Raw genomic sequence first — 22,832 nt, 5'->3', positions numbered from 1 at the left:
ACCTCAGCCTTCCACAGTGCTAGGATTAAATGCACGAGCCACCACACTCGGCTATTTTTAGCAAAATTTGATGAGGTATTTTGTTCTGACTGCTGAAAAAAAACTGTTCAGGTAATTGATTTTGCAGAGCTGCTCTTGAGAACGCAGAACCTGGGGAGTTTTTGTAATGAGAGCTACTTCCCAGGTTGACTTACAGACCCCAATATCTCTCTCCATTACCCCTTGCCCTATACATGTCTTCTTTCTGTTTTTCCTTTTTTTTTTCTTTTATTATTATTTCTCTTTGTGAGACAGAGTCTCACGGTGTCACCCTGGGTTTTACTATTTTAAATTGCACATGAACTTTATAGACACACTGTATAACCAATGGTGCTGTCAAGTCTTCTTATTGAGGACTAATTATGGTGACTTAATTCATTTTTGCATTCTCTTAGATTGGCTGAGATGAACATCATATTCTGGTTTAATTGTGTAATATGACTATGTAATAGTTCTTTTTCTGTGTACCATAGTAGGGGATTATTCTAGAGTTGAAAATGACTCTGTTATTAAATATAAAGTATTTTTACTCACCATCCACAATTACCCAAAATGGCATAAACACAAATGATGCCCATCAACTGTAAGTTCAGAGGACGCTTTCCATCTCAACCTTCCAGTCACAATACATAATTGTACAGCAAAGTGCATGTAGCTTCTTGGTATATATATGTTTGTTTTTCAGGGACTGTTGACATTCGAGGACGTGTCTATAGAATTCTCCATGGATGAGTGGGCCTGCCTGGAGCCTGCTCAGCAGACTTTGTATCGAGATGTCATGTTCCAGAACTACAGAAACCTGGTCTTCCTGGGTGAGGATAACTTAAATACACAGTTCCTGGTCTGCGCTAAGCAATACATACTCCATCTTTGTAGAATGTTTTTATTAAGTTTTTTCTTTGACTGCCTGAGGATAAGGTTCTTGTTTTTAAGGAAAACTAATGGATATATTGGTATAGAGAATAAACTATTGGAGTTGTTTATTTCGGCATTGATCTTACCATTTTTTTATCAAATTTCTATCTTTCACTAGATTAATAGTAATTTCAGCAGTTTAGATTGTTATCTATAGAGTTAAATCTGATTTCTTGCATCAAATTTTATTTTTGTAGTACTGGGTAGTGAAGTTAAGAATTCTCTATCTTACCAAACCAGGAAAAGATGCAAACAAAAAGGAGAATTTCAGACCAATCTCACTCATGAATATAGATGCAAAAATTCTGAACAAAATCCTAGCCAATAGATTACAGCTTATCATCAAAAAAGTCATTCATCATGATCAAGTAAGCTTCATCCCAGGGATGCAAGGCTGGTTTAACATACGCAAGTCTATAAACGTTATCCACCATATTAACAGAGGCAAAAATAAAGATCACATGATCCTCTCAATAGATGCAGAAAAAGCATTTGATAAAATCCAGCATCCTTTTCTAATTAGAACACTGAAGAGTATAGGCATAGGTGGCACATTTCTAAAACTGATTGAAGCTATCTATGACAAACCCACAGCCAATATTTTACTGAATGGAGTAAAACTGAAAGCTTTTCCTCTTAGAACTGGAACCAGACAAGGTTGTCCTCTGTCACCTTTACTATTCAACGTAGTGCTGGAAGTTCTAGCCAATACAATTAGGCAAGACAAGGAAATAAAGGGAATCCAAATGGGAGCAGAGGAGGTCAAACTCTCCCTCTTTGCTGAAGACATGATCTTATACTTAGAGAAACCCAAAGACTCAACCACAAGACTTCTAGAAGTCATCAAAAAATACAGTAATATTTCAGGATATAAAATCAGTGTCCACAAGTCAATAGCCTTTATATACACCAATAACAGTCAAGATGAGAAGTTAATTAAGGACACAACTCCCTTCACCATAGTTTCAAAGAAAATGAAATACCTAGGAATATACCTAACGAAGGAGGTGAAGGACCTCTATGAAGAAAACTATGAAATCCTCAGAAAGGAAATAGCAGAGGATATTAACAAATGGAAGAACATACCATGCTCATGGATGGGAAGAATCAACATTGTTAAAATGTCTATACTTCCCAAAGCAATCTACCTATTCAATGCCATTCCTATCAAAATACCAACATCGTACTTTCAAGATTGGGAAAAAATGATTCTGCGTTTTGTATGGAACCGGAAAAAAACCCATATAGCTAAGGCAGTTCTTAGTAACAAAAATAAAGCTGGGGGCATCAACATACCAGATTTTAGTCTGTACTACAAAGCCATAGTGGTCAAGACAGCGTGGTACTGACACAAAAACAGAGACATAGACACTTGGAATCGAATTGAAAACCAAGAAATGAAACTAACATCTTACAACCACCTAATCTTCGATAAACCAAACAAGAACATACCTTGGGGGAAGGCTCCCTATTCAATAAATGGTGTTGGGAGAACTGGATGTCTACATGTAAAAGACTGAAACTGGACCCACACCTTTCTCCACTCACAAAAATTGATTCAAGATGGATAAAGGACTTAAATTTAAGGCATGAAACAATAAAAATCCTCAAAGAAAGCATAGGAAAAACACTGGAAGATATTGGCCTGGGGGAAGACTTCATGAAGAAGACTGCCATGGCAATTGCAACAACAACAAAAATAAACAAATGGGACTTCATTAAACTGAAAAGCTTCTGTACAGCTAAGGAGACAATAACCAAAGCAAAGAGACAACCTACACAATGGGAAAGGATATTTGCATATTTTCAATCAGAAAAAAGCTTGATAACTAGGATCTATAGAGAACTGAAATTAATGCACATGAAAAAAGCCAACAATCCCATATATCAATGGGCAAGAGACATGAATAGAACTTTCTCTAAAGATGACAGACGAATGGCTAACAAACACATGAAAAAATGTTCCATGAAAAAATGTTCATCATCTCTATATATTAGAGAAATGCAAATCAAAACAACCCTGAGATATCATCTAACCCTAGTGAGAATGGCCCACATCACAAAATCTCAAAACTGCAGATGCTGGTGTGGATGTGGAGAGAAGGGAACACTTTTACACTGCTGGTGGGACTGCAAACTAGTACAACCTTTCTGGAAGGAAGTATGGAGAAACCTCAAAGCACTCAAGCTAGACCTCCCATTTGATCCTGCAATCCCATTACTGGGCATCTACCCAGAAGGAAAAAAATCCTTTTATCATAAGGGCACTTGTACTAGACTGTTTATTGCAGCTCAATTTACAATTGCCAAAATGTGTAAACAGCCTAAATGCCCACCAACCCAGGAATGGATTAACAAGCTGTGGTATATGTATACCATGGAATACTATTCAGCTATTAAAAAAAATGGAGACTTTACATCCTTTGTATTAACCTGGATGGAAGTGGAATACATTGTTCTTAGTAAAGCATCTCAAGAATGGAGAAGCATGAATCCTACGTACTCAATTTTGATATGAGGACAATTAATGACAATTAAGGTTATGGGGGGGAAGCAGAAAGAGGGATGGAGGGCTGGGGTGGGGCCTTGGTGTGTGTCACACTTTATGGGGGCAAGACATGATTGCAAGAGGGACTTTACCTAACAATTTCAATCAGTGTAACCTGGCTTATTGTACCCTCAATGAATCCCCAACAATAAAAATAAATAAATAAAAAATAAAAAAAATCCTAAAAAAAAACAAAAACAAAAAAAAGAATTCTCTATCTTTACTTTTACTTTTAATTTTTATTATTTTTGGAGGTAAAGTCTCACTTGTCACCCTCGATAGAGTCCTGTGGAATCACAGCTTATAGCAGCTTCAAACTCTTGGGCTCAAGGGATTCTCTTGTCTCAGTGTACCTAGTAGCTGGGACTACAAGCACCTGCCAGAACACTTGGCTATTTTAGAGACTTTAGAGACAGGGTCTCACTTTTGCTTAGGCTGGTTTTAAAGCTGTGTGCTCAGGCAGTCTACCCTCTCAGCCTCCCAGAGTACTGGGATTATAGGCATGAGCCACCATGCTCGGCAGTCATTCATTTTAAATACTTTTTAAAGATTCTAATATTTTGTAGGGAATGTCTATCCGGGGATTATTTCTGGATCTTCTAAGTTGAAGAATGCCAGTAAGAGTCATGTTCCTTTTTTCTAATCAAACAGGTCTTGCTGTCTCTAAGCCAGACCTCATCACCTGTCTGGAGCAAAGCAAAGAACCCTGGAGGGTGAAGACACACCAGACAGTAGTCAAGCCCCCAGGTAGGTTGGAGTGAATGAAGCAGATAACACTGGTCAGTGGTCCAAAGTTCAAGGAAACACCTCCCCACCCATGTGCGCACAACGTAACATAATTACAAAGGATCAGCTTCATTGGACATGATTTCTGAGAAGCCTGGGATTATTTTTCTTATTCTTACTTAAGGGCATCTCTCTTCTTGTTTTTAAAAATTATTATTTTATTTTATTTTATGTTATTATTTTTTTTTGACCCAGAGTCTTGGTCTCTTGTCTCACAGTAGAGTGCTATGGCCGCAGCCTTGCACAGAGCAACCTGAAGCTACAGGTTCAAATGATTTTTTCTCTGTTAGCCTTTCAAATATCTGGGACCACAGATTTCTCTACAATGCCTGGGTAATGGTTTTATATTTCTTTTAGTAGAGAAGTGGTTTCAAACTTCCTTAGACTGGTCTCAATCCTGTTAGCTGAAGTAATTCTCCCATCACCACTATGCCTGTTCTTGGTTTTAATTTCCAGAAGGACTGTGCTTCTTTTTTTTTTTTTGAGACAGAGTCTCAAGCTGTTATCCTGCGTAGAGTCCCATGGTGCCAAGGCTCACAGCAACCTCCTACTAGGGCTCAAGTGAGCCTCTTGCCTTATTTTTTCAATTTTTAGTAGAGATGGGGTCTCACTTTTGCTCAGGCTGGTCTCAAACTCATGAGCTCAAGCAATTCAACTGCCTGGGCCTCCCAGAGTGTTAGGATTATAGGTGTGAGGCACCGCGCCCTGCTAGGTCTGTACTTTTGAGTGATATTCCTTCTAGGTTATAGTAAGAATAAAAGAACTTCCTGTGGCTTACATGTGACTGCTCTTCTGTTGCTTTTAAGGACATAAAATATTTGTGTATTTTTTAATATCTCTGTGAAAAAAAAAATTTTTTTTTCACATTCCTTAGGCTGGATGTGGTGGTTCACACCTGGAATCCTAGCACTCTGGGACCCAAGGTGAAATGATTATTTGAGCTCTAGAGTGTAAGACCAGTATAAATAAGAGTGAGACCCTGTCTCTATTAAAAGTAGAAAACTAGCCAGGCATTGTAAGGGTTGCCTTTGGTCCCATTGAATGGAAGTGGGTGGGTGGGAATGAGGCTGGAGAACTGCTTGAACCCAGGAGTTTGGTTGCTGTGAGTTAGGCTGATCCAATGACACACTAGCCTGGGCAACAAAAAGAGGTTGTGTCTAAAAAACAATTTGTTTTTCTTTAGCATCTTATCAAAAATCTGTGAGTGAAGTTGTGATATTAGTGTTTGGTTCAGAAATTCCAGGAAACCCACAAATAGTTGTATATTTTTTTGCTTTATACTTTTTTATGCTATGAAGGTTTCAAATAAGATTGTGCAGAAATTATAGTCAGTAATTTTATTAGAACACAAAATTTCCCCAAATGTAAGAAAATCTAATGTTATTTAACTTCAAAATTTTGTTTTAATATGGACTATGATAAATAATTTAATTTCTTTGTGCTTTAATTTGCCAGCCTTAATACAGTTACAGGTATCTACTCTCTATATTTTATTTTTTGTTTTGCTTTTTGAGGCAAAGTCATGTGCCATGGCACAGCAAACTTAGTCTTGGGCTCAAGTGATCCTCTAGCCTCAGCCTCCCAAGTAGCTGGGAATACAGGTCCCCTCCACTACACTTGGCCACATTTGGTATTTTTATTTTTATTTTATTTTTATTTCTTTTTTGAGATAGAGCCTTAAGCTGTCGCCCTGGGTAGAGTGCTGTGGCATCACAGCTCACAGCAACCTCCAAGTCTTGGGCTTAAGCGATTCTCTTGCCTCAGCCTCCCAAGTAGCTGGGACTACAGGCGCCCACGACAATGCCCAGGTATTTTTTTCTTTTTTTGGTTGTAGTTGTCATTATTATTTGGCAGACACGGACTGGATTCAGACCTGCCAGCTCTGGTGTATGTGGCTGGCACCTTAGCCATTTGAGCTAAAGGCTCTGAGCCAGATTTGGAATTTTTAGTAGAGCTGATGTCTCCCTCTGTTGTGCCCAGATCTTGAAATCCCCCACAAAGACCACCAAGGAGCCGAAACCAATGCAAAAGCAAAATAAGCCGTTTTATTGCAAGTTCAAACTTGGACTCCTGGGGTCTCCGTTACAACGGATCCAAGCCAGGAGCCCAGAGTTGTGGAGCAAGGGGTTTTTATGGTCCCGCACAGCGGGTGGGCATGCACAGCTTGAAACAAAAGGGGCGCTTCTGGATTGGTTAGGTGGTGTGGGCAGTTGTCTCATGATGCCTGGTCTTGCCCGGGCATGCCTGGAAAGTGAAACTAAATGGCAGGGTGAGGGGGGTGAAACTTAACTCCGAAGATGGTGCTGGTTTGGTTCATTCACTCCCCCCTCTACTTGTAAATTAAAGGTCCAATCATGGGCCTTGCCCCTACACCTGTGTATCCATCATCTCTTGTTCTGCTAAGGGTCAGTACTGACCTTTAAGAACCATTAATTGTACAACCCCTACACGTTCTCTCACAAATGTAATGAGCCTGTTGATAATAAGTCTGGGGTATTTGGTGGCGTCCACCAGATCTGACCCGTGGATACACAGCTCCAATGTTGACAGAAAAAATAGTTCTTTCCCCCACACTTGTCTGTTTTATGACCTGGGCACACATAATATAAGTTGTGTTGAGGGCTCCAGGTACTGTGCGTGAGCCCCACTACTTGATCTAGGTCTATATATAAATCTGGGTACCGAGTATTTTTAGGATGGATACCCCATGTAGCATTCAACCATGTCCAGTCAGCAGTTCAAACAAAGGTGCCCCCGAACCTCCCCCGCACGGGTCCCCCATAGACAGACCAGGTGACATTATATGGCTGTTGGGGATTAGAGTAAGGAAAGGCATTCAAAGGGGTACATACAATCAATATTAACAGCGAGTAGGTGGGGAGCGCTTTAGTTTGAGTTTTAAAGGATTGCCTTCAGCCTGCTGGATTCTCCATTGCGGAACGAAGTCTTCTTGGATGGCGAATGGATCTGCAAGTTTCACGGGGGTGTGGTATACTCAGGAGGCGATGCCGTCTACTTTGAGAGCCGTGGGTGTTGCCAGGATCATGACATATGGGCCCTTCCACCGGGGTTCCAAAGTCTCTCAGCGATTCCTTTTTACGTAGACCCAATCGCCAGGCCAGAGCTTGTGGGGCTCAGGTACGGGACCAGCCTCGTAAGTAGCCCGCAGGCGGCACCAACACTCTTTCTGTACCTGCTGGTAACGCCGAAGGGAGAGGAGGAAATTTTCATCATCTGCCTCAGTTATTAAATCTATACAAGTGTTAGGAATGACGGGGGTGGTCTTCCATATAGTATCTCATAAGGACTAAGCCCTAGCTTATAGGGAGAATTTCTCACCCGATATAAAGCAAAGGGAAGGAGAGCCACCCAGTCTCCAACAGACTCAAGAGTTAATTTGGTTAAGGTCTCTTTTAGAGTTCTATTCATTCTTTCTAACTGTCCTGAGCTCTGGGGCCTGTAAGCACAATGTAATTTCCAGGTATTTCCCAGAGCCATAGCCAGCCCCTGCGTTACCTGTGATTGGAAAGCAGGTCCGTTGTCTGAGCCTAGCAGGGCTGGTAGTCCATACCTGGGGAAGATGTCTTCTAGCAGTTTCTTCGCCACCACCTGGGCGGTTTCATGCTTTGTTGGAAATGCCTCATTCCACCCAGAAAAGGTATCAGTGAAGACTAAAAGATATTTATATCCATACCGACCTGGTTTGACTTCTGTGAAGTCCACTTCCCAATACGTACCAGGCTTGTCTCCTTGTTCTCGGTTCCAGGAGTAGCAGGGCCCCCTCTGCCATTCGTGAGGTGGCAGGCTTTACAGGCCCCGATGATTTGGTCTATCTTGTTGTCTAGGTGCTCTATTTTAATTTTTGCATGGCGGACTAGATCTTTTAACTTTCTGTTGCCCATGCGAGTGGCCTGGTGCATGTGTTGGAGCACTTCCATTCCTAACTGTGCCAGGAGAATAGTCTTGCCATCTGCAGTGCGCCACCAGCCATTATATTCGTCTGGGCAATGGGCCAGAGGGTGCAGAGCCAAGCCAGGTCCTCAGGGGAATATTTGGGTTTTTCAGGTAACACTGGTGCCCCTGGATCTGGCAAATGGAGATTTAGCTCCTGGACCATTGTAAGGGCCACTTCTTGTCTACTTCATCGGCTCGGCGATTCCCTCTGGCCACTGGAGAATTTCCTTTCTGGTGGCCTGGACAGTGAATGATGGCCAACTTTTTCGGCAACCAGATAGCTGTCAAGAGGTCTAGTATTTCTTGCTTATTCTTTACCATTTTTCCCTCTGCCATCAGTAATCCCCTCTTCTCGGTATATGGCCCCATGGATATGGGCCGTGGCAAATGCATAACGGCTGTCTTTATAGATCCTGACCTTCTTCCCTTCTCCCAGTACTAAGGCCTTAGTAAGGGCTATAAGTTCTGCTCATTGGGCAGAAGTTCCGCTTGGAAGAGGTTCAGCCCACAACGTTTCAGCCTCTGAAATCACCACCGCCCCTGCATACCTGTGTCCGTCTTTCACAAAGCTGCTGCCATCTGTGTACCAGGTTTCCTCAGCATCTGGCAGTGGTTGATCGGTCAAATCTTGGCGAAGGCTGTGGACTTGCACCAGTATGTCTTGGCAATGATGCAGTGGTACCTCTGCATCCAGGTTGGGCAGAAAAGTGGCAGGATTCAAAGCTGTACTGGGCAAGAACTGAATCCTTGGTGGATTCAGAAGAAGACCTTGGTAATGAGTCAGCCGTGCATTGCTCATCCACCGATCTGGGGGCTGCTTCAAAACTCCCTCAATGGTGTGAGGGGTTGTTATTAACAGTTCCTGCCCCAAGGTGAGTTTATCGGCATCTTTCACTAGGATAGCAGTAGCCGCTATAATACATAGACAAGGGGGCCACCCCGACGCAACTGGATCGAGTCTTTTAGACAAGTAAGCTACTGGGTGGGTCCAGGGTCCCAGAGTCTGGGTTAGTGGTCTGGGCACCCCTTTATGCTCATCCACATATAGATGGAAAGGTTTGGTGATATCAGGGAGATTTAGCACAGGGGAGGTTAGCAAGGCAGTCTTAAGATTTTTAAATGCCTGATCAATTTCCTCTGTCCATTGGAAGGGCTGTCCTTCCTTAGTGGCCTCATAGAGGGGCTTAGCCATTTCTGCAAACCCCGTCACCCACAGTCTACAAAATCCAACCGTCCCCAGAAATTCCCGTACTTGCCTGGGAGTAGTAGGAACAGGAATTCCAAGCACAGTGTACTTTCTGTCTGCACTTCACCATCTCTGGCCATCTTTAAGCACATACCCTAAATAAGTCACATTTTCCTGACAAATTTGGGCTTTCTTCACTGATGTGTGATATCCCATGTCTCCCAGGGTAGTGAGCAGATCTCTTGTTCCTTGCAGGCAATCGTTCTCTGTGGCAGCTGCTATTAATATATCATCCACGTACTGAAGAAGGGTCAAGCCGGGGTGAGATTTACGAAACTCACCTAAGTCTGCATGTAGAGCCTCATTCAAAGATGGTCGGAGAGTTCTTAAAGCCTTGGGGCAGGTGGGTCCAGGTCAATTGTCCACTGATGCCCTCCTCTGAATCGCTCCACTCAAAAGCAAATATAGCCTGGCTTTGTGGGGCTAGAGACAGACTGAAAAAGGCATCTTTTAGATTTAGTACTGTGTACCACTTTTGAGTCAGTGACAGAGCACTGAGAAGTGTATATGGGTTAGGTACCGTGGAGTGGATGTCCATTACCCACTTATTTACTTCTTGTAAATCTTGTACTGGACGATAGTCATTTGTAAGGGGTTTCTTAACAGGCAACAGGGGGGTATTCCAAGCAGACTGGCAGGGGATCAAAATGCCTGCCTGAAGGAGGCCACTGATGTGCGGGATTATGCCCCTCTTTGCCTCTACGGCCATGGGGTATTGCTTCACTTTTATGGGTTCTGCTCCCGGCTTAAGTTCTACTAAGACAGGAGGCCGATGAAGGGCTAACCCTCCCCCTCCTGTTTCCGCCCATGTCAATGGATAAGAGTGGAGCCAGTCGCTCATGTCAGCCGGAGCTCCATGCGGTGTTTGGTGAAGTGCATACTCATCTTCTAACTGAACAGTCAGAACTTGTATTTGTCACCCTTGCCCATCTGTTACCTGGGGGCCATCCTGCCTAAAAGATATCTGAGCCCCGATTTTGGTTAATAGGTCTCTTCCAAGTAAGGGATATGGGCAGTCTGGAATAACCATAAATGCATGGGATACCCAGCCCGTGCCTAAGTCTACAGTTCTTTAGGTAGTCCATGAATATTACTTCACCCCAGTTGCCCCTTGGACCCAAGATTTCTTTGTATCTAGTTTTCCTTGGTCTCTTAAAAGCACTGAATGATGGGTGCTGGTGTCCACAAGGAAATCAATTGGTGTCCCCTCCACTTTGAGGGTTACCCTGGGTTCAGAGAGGGGTGCTGAACCCTGACCCCTCTAATCATTTAATTCCCCCATCTCCAAGATGCGGGCTTCACCACGGGGGATAGGCTTACTGGCTCTGCATTTAGGACACTCTCTGGCCCAGTGTCCTATCTCCTTACAGTAGGCACACTGGTCTCTCTGTAAGCGTCTGCGTCCCCCCCCTCCCAGGGTTTCTCCTCACCTTCAGTGGTCAGTCTCTTCAGTCGAGCCTGTCGATCTTTAGGTTCGGCAGCTGTGGCGGCCAGCAGGATTTTAGCCAAATCACGAGTTTGTTTGGCCCGAGCGCGAGTCTGTTTTTCTTCCGGTGTTTCTCTGTTATTGTAAACCTTCTCAGCCACTGCAAGCAAATCCTGTAAAGTTTTCTCAGCCAATCTATCTACTTTCTGAAGTTTCTTTTGTATATCAGGAGCAGATTGATTAACAAAGGCCATGATTACTGCAGCCTTGCTACTATCTTCCTCAGGATTCATGGGAGTGTAAGTACGGAATGCTTCCATGATCCTCTCTAAGAAGGCAGCAGGAGATTCATTCTTTTCCTGCTGCACATTCCCTACCTTAGCCAAATTAGTCGGCTTACGGGCCGCTTTCTGGAGACCCCTCATTAGAGTCTGGCGGTAGACTGGGGGACTCGTCTGACCACCCCCTGTATGAAAGTCCCAATCAGGATGGGTAAGGGGGAAAACAGTGTTAATCTCAGCAGGGTTAGTGGTCACAGCCCTGTTTGCACCCACGACCTACTTCCGAGCCTCCGACAGAATTCTCTCCCTCTCTTCTGTAGTGAAGAGCACCTGTAAAAGCTGCTGACAATCATCCCAGGTAGGCTGGTGAGTAAAGAGAACAGAATCTAAAAGATTAATTAACACACTAGGCTTTTCAGAAAAGGTAGGGTTTTGCATTTTCCAGTTATACAGATCACTTGTGGCAAAGGGCCAATAATAAAAATCTCGTGCCCCCTGTGCATCTGGGGGGCTTATAGCCCTCAGAGGAAGGACAGTTGAGTCAGCATTCGCCTCTCTCTGGGCCTGCTGCCTTGTGTACGGCGGGCTCCCAGCACTAGGTCTAGCTGCAGGCTCGGCTTCCGCGGCCGGCTCCCCCACTGCCTCCTCTCCAGGAGGTGGAGGAGCAACCTGTGGAGGGGAGAGAGGACAATATGGAGGAGGACAAGAGAAATCCTGGTCCATACTGTCCTGTAACATACGGTAAAGTGGTGCAGAGGGTTTGGGCTTGGGTTTCTCAGTGAGGGGCTTCTCACGTACAGCAAGAACCGCCGTACTGTTGCAGTGATTATCTGCTGGAGGCAAAAGAGCCTTTAGCCAAGGAGGGGGATCTTCCAGCAAATCCATCCAAGTGGTGATGTACAGAACCTGGTTGGGATGGCCGGTCCATGAGCAGTAGACAATGTCCTTAACCTGAAAAATTATGGGAAGGTGAAAGGTTCCCTTGGGAGGCCAGCCAACATTGAAAGTTGGCCACTCGCTGCTGCAAAAAGTGATGAGTTTAGTTCTTTTCACCATGAGTTCTAGGTCCTGCGCCCTGGACTTGAAGTCTGAGAAATGGTCAAGGAAAAGGGAAAGGGGGGTTGTTTGAGTCTGTCCCATGTTACAGTCTAAGTCAGCGTTGCCCTGTCAAGGCCAGCCACAACCACACAAAGACACCTATGAAACACACGGCACACAAAATGACAAACCAGACAGATGGTCCGCGGAAATAAAACTGAAAGTAATCTGACGGTCTCTGACTGTACTGCGGGAGCGACCCGCGAAATTGCCCAGGCACAAAAACCACTTTTTCCACACCACACCCTGGGGTATCCTCGTCCCAGTCTGGTGGGATTACTTCTACAACATACACTGAGTTTCGCACTTCCGAAGAGGCCGGGACATCTCTGCGGCTCTCCTGGCCGGCTGTCTCCGGTGCGTCCACCTTGACTTTACACCGACCACACCATGCACAGAACTTTAATCCCAAAAATTAGCACAATAGACAAGACAAACACTTACCACATATCGGCTCTTCGGGTTGGATGTCCTCAGAGGGTCCTGGGGGATTTTCCTGGCCAATGTACCAAATGTTGTGCCCAGATCTTGAAATCCTCCACAAAGACCACTGAGGAGCCGAAACTGATGCAAAAGCAAAAAGAGCCGTTTTATTGCAAGTTCAAACTTGGACTCCTGGGGTCTCCGTTACAACGGATCCAAGCCAGGAGCCCAGAGTTGTGGAGCAAGGGGTTTTTATGGGCCCGCACAGCGGGTGGGCGTGCACAGCTTGAAACAAAAGGGGCGCTTCTGGATTGGTTAGGTGGGTTGGGCAGTTGTCTCATGATGCCTGGTCTTGCCTGGGCATGCCCGGGCATGCCTGGAAAGTGAAACTAAATGGCGGGGGCTGGGAGCGTGAAACTTAACTCCTAATATGGCGCTGGTTTTGTTCTTTCACCTCTTACTCAGGCTGGTCTTGAACTCCTGAGCTCAAGCAGTCTACCTGCCTTGGCCTCCCTGAGTTTTAGGATTAGAGGCATGAGCCCCAACATCCAGTAGCTACATTTCTTAAATATGTTTTGCCATTGGAGAGTTTAGAGTATTCCTGAGGATATATTAATATGTCTGTTGTTACTGTTGTGCCCAGGAGTTCCCCAGAGACCACACAACCAGACAAGCTGAATTTGCAAGGGTGTCTTTTTATTCAGGAGCCGGCCAGCCACTGCCTCAGAGTCCCAATGACGGGTTTCTAAGAGCAGCCCTGAGTGCTTAAAGGGTTGGGTTTTTAAGGCCTTGTCTGCATCCTGGTTGGCACACAGGCTATCCAGGTGCATCTGGGTGGGGTAGCAAGCAAGCATTGTACAGAAGTAGAATTTTGCAGTTAGTTAACCATACATCATACATCTTTGGTTTTTTTTTTTGGACAGAGTCTTACTTTGCTGCCCTGGGTAGAGTGCCGAGGTATCACAGCTCACAGTAACCTCCAGGTCTTGGGTTTAGGCGATTCTCTTGCCTCAGCCTTCCAAGTAGCTGGGACTACAGGCACCCATCACAATGCCTAGCTATTTTTTATTGGAGTTGTTTAGCTGGACCAGGTCGAGTTCTAACCCACCATCTTCAGTGTATGTGGATGGTGCCGTAACCACTGTGCTACAGGTGCCCAGCTTTAAGCAGTTCTCTTGCCTCATCCTCCCAAGTACCTGGGACTACAGACACCTGCCACAACACCCAGCTATTTGCTTGTTGTAGTTGTCATTGTTGTTTGGCGGGCCTGGGCTGGATTCCAGCCCACCAGCTCCGGTGTATGTGGCTGGCATCCTTAGCCGCTGAGCTACTGGCGTTGAGCCACATCTTTGTTTTAGTATTTTCCCCTATACATCTTAGTTTCAGTACTTTTCCTCCATACATCTTTGTCTCAGTATTCTCTCCACCTGGTATTGTCTAAAGGTCAGTCCGGGGACAGTTGGTTCGTTTCCCAAGGAGTTAGCCAAAGAAGAAACTGGGCGTGAACTACAAGAAAGAAATCAATTAGTACTTTCTCATTTATCTTGGGGGTGAACTAGACTTACTTCATTTCTTTTTCTTTTCTTCTTTTCTTTTTTTTATTAAGTCATATACACATAGATCATGAGTACGTTTATGCATTTATGCATTTGTGGGGTACAATGTGCTTTGTTTTTCTATACAATTTTTTTAAAGCTTGCTGTTTGGAAATTTGCCAGGAGTTAACTGGTATTTTTCCATCATAGCCTAGGCTTACATTACAAAATAACTATTTTATAATTATCTCTGGTTTAGGATATGTTTATTCATACACACACACAGATACACATACACATACATGCCACAGAACCTCTGTAAATTGACCAAAGTACTGTAACAAACTTGTCAACATACAGAGGTGATTAGCATAAGCAACTAGGCATGCTGTACCAATACACACATGTGGTGCATGTCTAATCTATGAATATCAGGTCAACTTGAGGTGGTCAATGTAGGGAGATGGCCAACTGTGGAGGTTCTAGTGTGTGTGTGTGTGTGTGTGTGTGTGTATTACTATTTGTAATATATTACTATATTACTACTACACACACACACACACACACACACACAGAGTGCCAAGATCTGCAGGCCTGTCTCCATTACCATGAGTGTGCATCTTTCTCTAGATCTCTGGATGGGAGAAGTTGGAGATGTTCTCATAGTCTCTTCAGAACTTTCAGTGGGGCTCAGTGTCCATGGCTCAGTGAGTAAGGGCGCCAGCCACATACACGAAAGCTGGCGTGTTTGAGCTCGGCATGGGCCTGCTAAACAATAGTGACAACTGCAACCAAAAAATAGCCAGGCATTGTGGTGGGCACCTGTAGTCCCAGCTACTTGGGAGGCTGAGGCAAAAGAATCACTTAAGCCCAATAGTTGGAGGTTGCTGTGAGCTGTGACACCGCGGCACTCTACCTAGGGCAAAATAGTGAGACTCTGTCTCAAAAAGAAAAAAAAAATAAAAACAAAGAAAGAATTCTCAGTGGGACGAATTTGAGCAGGCCATTCTCCAGTCAGTAACCAAGACCAGGGATCCTCTAATTTGCTAAGTAAATGAGGGTCGGCCTTCTCTAAATGACCCTCCTTGTGGGCATTAAGAGTATTTGACAGCCTCCTCTCTGGATTCATAAAATCACTTTCTGTGAGATGGGGCCTCAGTTTATTGCCTAGGCTGGTGTGAAACTGAAGGACTGAAGGACCTTAGCCTTTAAGTAGATGAGATGACAGGTGCGAGTCACTGTGCTGGGGTGTCAGTAAAGCGTTTTTCCCCTAGATGGCTTCCAAATTTTTGTTACCATGGGGGGGGGGGCTGCATGAACATGGGATTTCTATTCTGCTGTTTTGCTAATTCTACTATCTCTATGTTTTCACATCCCATTTTATTCTGTATTAAATTTTCTGTAATTTTAGATTTATATATCCAGAACTATGTTTTAGAATTTCACCTTATATAACAAGTAATTTAGGTAATCAGTAGATATTTCATAGTTATTAGAATGCTGACTTGAAACATCTACTTTATTATGCGCAAAGAGAAAATCAGCAGAATTTGTCATTTTCCTCAACCTGTATTTAAATTATAATTTAATTTATCCCCAATTCTTATTTTACATAGTATAACTTACCGTATTTTACAAAACTCATGTTTTTATTTTCCTCAGAAATGTAGGGCTTTCCATTGCCTCTAAAGGGTGAATTAAACCTTTTCAGTTTTTGTAAAAATAGCAATATATTAATAACATAATAAAAAGTATCTTTACTATTTTTAAATGTGCATTTATTAACATTTTCTGTAAGTACCTCCTGTTGATTGTACATTTTCCATGAAAGTTTATTGCCATATAATACATAAAATATTCAGCATACCTGCTCTCATTTAATAAAATGTTAACTAATGTTAAGAAAAAATACGTGCTTTGGATCAGTCCACAGTCACAGTGGAACACTGTAGTTATCTAGAAAAGAGAATTTTTGTTTGAGATGAAGCTTCACTCTGTTGCCTTGTCTAGAAGGCTAGAGCATTATCCTAGCTTCAGACAACCTCCAAATCGGGGTCACATAATTCTCCTGCCTAAGCTTTCCGAACAGCTGGAACCACAACTCCTGGGTATACTTTTCTTCTTTTATTAGAGACAGGGTCTCACTGTTGCTTGGGCTGGTGTCAAACTTAGGAGCTCAAGGTACAGTCCTTCCACCTAGGCCTTGAGCAACCCCAAGTGAACTAAAAAGTTTTAAAAATGGTATAGCAATGTTGTATACAGAATTTAATGTCTAATTGTCTTATTCTTGTTTTGCAATTTCATGTTAGTGTGTAAATCTTTTTTTCCCCCTGAGGCAGCATCTCACTATGTCACCCTTGGTAGAGTGCTGTGACATCACAGCTCACAGCACCCTCCAACTCTTGGGCTTAAGTGATTCTCTTGCTCAGCCTCCCAAGTAGCTAGGACTACCGGCACCCACTGCAATGCAGGCTATTTTTTTTTGTTGTTGTTGTTGCAGTGTCATTGTTTTAGCAGGCCCCGGCTGGGTTTGAAACCGCCAGCCTTGGCCAGCCTCCTATCCACTGAGCCATGGGCACTGCCACAGAGTAGGTTTTTAAACCTCAATTTCTTTTGTGTTTGTTTTCACCTGTGTAATACAATTTTAGATGAAACCTCAACTGTACTATATAGTTTAATATGTGGTTTAATTAAAAAATGAATAAGCTGGCTCTAGGAGTAGGGTACCTGGCCCTGGCTGAAGCTGGAAAAAAAAAGAAAAAAAGAATAAGCTATATGTCTACTACTAATGATAGCTGTGTGATTTTTCTATAAATAGTACCCCAAGTTTCTTTATGGCTTTTCTTGAATGTTTCTTTTTCTGGGTGGTTTTCAGTGGTTGTTGTGTTAATAATCATGGAAATAGTCTTAATCTTGGTGTATGGTTATTGATGAATCTTTATTTTCTTTTGAAGAGGAAAGAACTTCTGTAATTTTCAGGCAATATTTGAGAAACTTGTAACTATTTTAGTTATCTCTTTAAAATTTTAATTTTGGCCAAAAAAAAGAAAAATTTACCACCTTTAGTCTCTCTAAGTCCGTTTCTGTAGTATTAAGTCTACTTACATTGTTCTGGACAAAACCTCTGTAATGTTTTACATCTTGGGAAAGTAAAACTCAATACCTTTTGTATAACCTCTGCTCATTTTACCTTCTCTCCAGTCCCTGACGGACTGTGTTCTTCTTCTTTATGTGAATTTCACTACTTCAGAACCAGCTTATGATGTGTAACTCTGCACTGTCACATTGTTCTGGCTTATTTCAGTTAACACCTTAGTCTTAAGATTTGTCCTTACCCTTGGATGAGGCAAGATGTTCTGTTTTAATGCTGGATAGTACACTATTTTCTCTACATGCCACATATTTTGACATCTGTGTTGCTTATACCTCTTGGCTTTTTGTGTGTGTGTGTGACAAACTCTCCCTCTGTTGCCCTGGGTAAAGTGCCCAGGGAAGAATGTGGTGGCGTGATAGTTCAAGGGAAACTCAGACTCCTGGGTTCAAGCAATCCTCCTGTCTCAGCATCCCAAGTAGCTGAGACTACAGGTCCACAACACTTGCCTACTTTTTCTATTGTTAATATAGATGGAGTCTCGCTCTTGCTCAGACTGGTCTTGAACTCCTGTGCCCTAGGTATCCTCCCACCACAGCCTCCCAAAGTCCTAGGATTCTAGGCATGAGCCACTGCACCTGGCCATGTCTTGGCTTTTATGAATAATGCTGTGATGGAAGTGAGTGAGAACATGTATCTTTCCCATTCTGCAGTGGATATTTTGGATATATACCCAGGCATGAGATTGCTGGATCAAATATAAACTTCTAGTTTTAGTTTTCTGAGAAACCTTCATATGTTTTAATAGTGTCTGCAATATTTTTTCCTCACCAACATTTCAAAAAGTGTCCACTTCCTTTTTTTTGAGAAAGAGTCTCACATTGTTGCCCTGTGCTCAAGGGATTCTCAGCCTCCCGAGTAGCTGGGACTATAGGCTCCCACCACCACGCCCGGCTATTTTTTAGAAGTGGGGTCTCGCTGTAGCTCATTCTGGTCTCCAACTCTTGAGATCCGGCATCTGCCCACGTCAGCCTCCCAATGTGCTGGGATTACAGGTGTGAGCCACTGTGCCCAGCCTCCAAAGCGTCCACTTTTTATATATCCTTGATAAACTTTTTTTTAGTGTTCATTGTGAGTATGACGTAACACTTCATTGTGATTTTGCTTTGCATTTCTCCAATAATTAGTACTTTAAGGATTTTTTCAAATGTTCATTGGCCATTTTTTAGTATGTCTTCTTTGAAAAATGTCAGTGAGCTCCTGCCATCCACCTGGTTCTGCCCCCCAGAGAGTTAGGATTACAGACATGAACCATTGCTCCCCGTCTCTTTTTAATTTTTTGAAGGAAGTCAGCTCATGTCAATTTTAGTTTTTACCTATCTAGGGTGTCTCAAAATTTGTCAGACATGCATGCATAGGGGATATGGGAAATTGTAGGTAAATGTCTTGTTACTTATAAAATATTAATAACATAATATTCTGTCACATTTTTCTATGTGTTAAAAATATAAAATCTGTTTCCTATCTATAAGTCACGTGGGACACTTTGTTTTTGTTTTATTTTATTTTATTTTTTGAGACAGAGCCACAAGCTGTTGCCCTGGGTAGAGTACCCTGGCACCACAGCTCACAGCAACCTCCAACTGCTGGGCTCAAGTGATTCTCCTGCCTCTGCCTCCCAAGTAGCTTGGACTACAGGTGCCCACCACAATGCCCAGCTATTTTTTGGTTGCAGCCGTCATTGTTGTTTGGTGGGCCTGGGCTGGACTCCAACCTGCCAGCTCAGGTGTATGTGGCTGGTGCCTTAGCTGCTTGAGCCACAGGCGCCGACCCATTTGGGACACTTTGTATATTGTAATGTTGTATGATAGTATTCAACTCTGTATACACTAAGACATTGAGAACAAAAGATAAATATAAATCAACCATGTACTGGCAATTTCATTTTCTTTCTGTTTGTTTACCTATATGTTTCTTACTTTTTGTTTACATATACAACATTTTCTCTTGGTTGCTGGCCAATGTTTATTTGGACCTGTAGGTGAATACTTACTAAAGCTGTCTTAATTTTAACACATATTTATTGGTGACTATATATTGTTTGTATGAATCATTCATGTAGTTTGAAGATAATTTTTGAAAGGCCACATAATTTTATGTACCTTTATTTTTGGTATTATTGTTTATTTTTATCTTGTAAAAAATACATAACATTTGGGAGGGCTAACTTCATTGATTGCTCTCAAAATATAAATAACTAAAAAACATGTAAAATTGACCATTTTTAATTACACAGTTCACTTGTGTTAAGTATATTGACATTGCTATGCAAAATACATGTCTAAGAGGCGGCACCTGTGGCTCAGTGAGTAGGACGCTGGCCACATATACCAAGGGTGGTGGGTTTGAACCGGCCCGGCCAAACTGCAACAAAAAATAGCCAGGAGTTCTGGCTGGTGCCTGTAGTCCCATCTACTTGGGAGGCTGAGGTAAGAGAATCGCCTAAGCCCAAGGGCTGGAGGTTGCTGTGAGCTGTGACTCCACGGCACCCTACCGAGGGTGACAAAGTAAAATTCTATCTCTAAAAAAAAAAAGAAAATACATCTCGGGGTGGCACCTGTGGCTCAAGGAGTAGGGTGCCGGCCCCATATACCGGGGGGTGGTGGGTTCAAACCCCACCCTGTACAAAAACTGAAAGACAACAACATAAAAAAACATCTCTTGGCCTTGGTGCAGTGGCTCATGCCTGTAATCCTAGCATTTTGGGAGGCCGAGGTAGGCAGATTGCCCAAGTTCATGGGTTGGAGACCAGCCTGAGCTAGAGCAAGACTCTGCCTCTAAAAATAGCCAGGCATTGTGGTGGGCACCTAGTAGTTCCAGTTAGTCAGGAGGCTGAGGCAAGAGAATTACTTGTGAACAGGGCGACAAAGTGAGACTCTCAAAACAACAACAAAACCCAAAATACATCTCTAAAACGTTTTTATCTTGCACAATTGAGATTCAATATAGGCAAAACTACTATCCATTTTCCACACTGTCAGGTCCTTTATAAACACTACTCTATTTTTCTTCTGTTTCTACAAATGTAACTAATTTCATTATTTCATTTTATTTTATTTTTGAGACAGCATGTCACTTTGTAACCCTTGGTAGGGTGCTGTGGCATCATAGCTCATAACAACCTCAGGTGCTTGGTTCAAGCAATCCTCTTCCTCAGCCTCCCAGGTAGCTGGGACTAGGTGCCCATCACAACACCTGGCTATTTTTAGAGACAGGGTCTCACTCTTGCTTAGGCTGGCCTTGAACTCCTGAACTCACACAATCCAACAGATTCAGCCTCCTAGAGTGGTAGGATTAGAAGCATGAGCTACTGCACCTGGCCTTAGTTTCATTATTTTATATGATTTTATTCAAATGTATCTGGTTTTTGGGAGAACCTGTATTATTTTATTTCTCATAATGTCAAGATTTATCTTTATTAGAGATGTTAGAAGATTTCCTGATTGTTAGAAGCTGAGTAATGCCCTATGTATCCTAAATTATATTTCCCATTTATATTTTGAGGCAGATGTGATTAAGTGATTTTGAGGCAGATGTGATTAAGTGATTTTTTTCACTTAATGAATTCTGTGAATAATGCTGCAATAAATATGTGTGCGAATAGCTCTTCATTTAACTGTGTACATGAGGGTTGTAAATCTGTCCTACATTTTGTTTCATTATGTTTTACATATATATATGGAAAATAGTAAAAAGGAATTATATGCTTCTAACAAATAAGCCGGGGCATATGTCTATACTGACAGTAATCTGGGAGGCTGAGATGAGAGGATGTCTTGAACTCAGCAGTTGGAGACCAGCCTGAGTAAGAGCAACACCCCATCTCTACTAAAAATAGAAGATAAAATTACCTGACTATGGTTACAGACACCATTAATCCCTGCTTCTCAGAAGGGTGATTCAGGAGGATTGCTTGAGCCCAGGAGTTTCAGGTTGCTGTGAGCTAGGCTGTTGCCATGGCACTTGTATCCTGAGCAACAGGGTTAGACTCTGTCTCAACACATGTGTGTTTATATACACATACAGACACACACATACACACACATATGTACATATACATATTCTGTTATTATAATCTCCCTTGCTCTCATTTGATGAATATTTCAATTAAATATCTTTCTGCCCTGCAATTTTTTTTTTTTTTTGAAACAGTCTCACTTTGTTGCCCTCAGTAGAGTGCTATAGCATCACAGCTCACAGCAACCTCCAACTCTTAGGCTCAAACTATTCTCTTGCCTCAGCCTCCCAAGCAGCTGGGACTAGAGGTGCCTGCCACAGGGCCCAGCTATCTTTTCTTTTGTTGTTGCAGTTGTCATTGTTTAGCTGGTCTGGGCGGGTTCAAACCCACCACCCTCGGTGCATGTGGCCAGCGCCCTACTCCCTGAGCTATAGGCATTGCCTTTTTTTTTTTTTTTCTTGAGACAGAATCTCAGTTTGTCACGCCTGGTAAAGTGTTGTAGCATCACGGGTCACAGGAACCTCAAACTCTTGGGCTTAAGTGATTTTCTTGCCTCAGCCTCCCAAGTAGCAGGGACTACAGGTACCCGCCACAACTTCCAGCTATTTTGTTTGTTGTTGTATTTGTCATTACTGTTTGGCAGTGCCTGGGCCAGGTTCGAACCTGCTAGCCCCGGTTTGTGTGGCTGGTGCCCTAGCTGCTGAGCTACAGTTGCCAAGCCTCTGTCCTGCAATTTTTACTTCCTTTTTATCATTATATGTAAGATGAGTATCAGTTAGATAGTATATAGATGTATCTTAATTTTTTTATTTTTTAAATCTCTATCTTAATTTAGTGTCTGTCATTTGATTGTGATGTTTAGTCCATGAATATTGACATGTTTTTTTGAAGTGGGTACCTCCCTGTACATAGTTTTTTTTTTTTTTTTAGAGACAGAGTCTCACTTTGTTGCCCTCAGTAGAGTGCTGTGGCATCACAGCTAACAGCAGCCTCCAGCTCTTGGGCTTTGGCAATTCTCTTGCCTCAGCCTCTCGAGTAGCTGGGGCTACAGGCACCTGCCACAGTACCCAGCTATTTTTTGTTTAAGTTTGGTGGAGCCAGGTTCAAACCTGCCACCCTCAGTATATGTGGCCGATGTGTGGCCACAGGTGCCACCCCCTGTACATAATTTTTGAAAGAGGACTTACTGTTGACAACTTAGTAACTGTTTTCTTTGATTCTTGCATCTGTTTTCCCCCCTCTATCTTCATTTGTGTCTCATTTATTTGTGTAGTAACACACTTTGCTTTTTTTATTTGAGTATGTGATTTTAAGTATTTTCATTGTAGTTACCATGGCAATTACACATTTTCAAAATGTATTTCAAACTGATAACAGTTATTATTAGTTTTAATTTTTAAATTTCTTTTTTGTTACATCTGTACACAAATATTTTATTGACATCAGCAATTACATTTTGTTATATTGTATGT

The 22,832-nt window shown here is 42.6% G+C and overlaps 1 protein-coding gene across 2 annotated transcripts in view; it reads left to right on the top strand.

Annotated features, from left to right (window-relative positions):
* LOC128572815 (zinc finger protein 43-like) overlaps positions 1-22,832 on the top strand; it is a 38,257-nt gene that overhangs the window by 7,810 nt on the left and 7,615 nt on the right. Inside the window, exons 2-3 of one of the 2 annotated variants that reach the window (XM_053572927.1) lie at positions 725-851; positions 4,154-4,249. In XM_053572927.1, coding sequence (XP_053428902.1) covers positions 725-851; positions 4,154-4,249 — 223 coding nt within the window. The remainder of the gene's footprint in view (positions 1-724; positions 852-4,153; positions 4,250-22,832) is intronic. The other variant, XM_053572928.1, reaches the window with a different exon arrangement.

This window comes from Nycticebus coucang, chromosome 20 (genome assembly GCF_027406575.1).
Source record: "Nycticebus coucang isolate mNycCou1 chromosome 20, mNycCou1.pri, whole genome shotgun sequence".
NCBI classification, from domain to species: Eukaryota; Metazoa; Chordata; class Mammalia; order Primates; family Lorisidae; genus Nycticebus; species Nycticebus coucang.
Note: the sequence above shows the minus strand (reverse complement) of the source record. Positions and strands in the feature narration are given on the sequence as shown.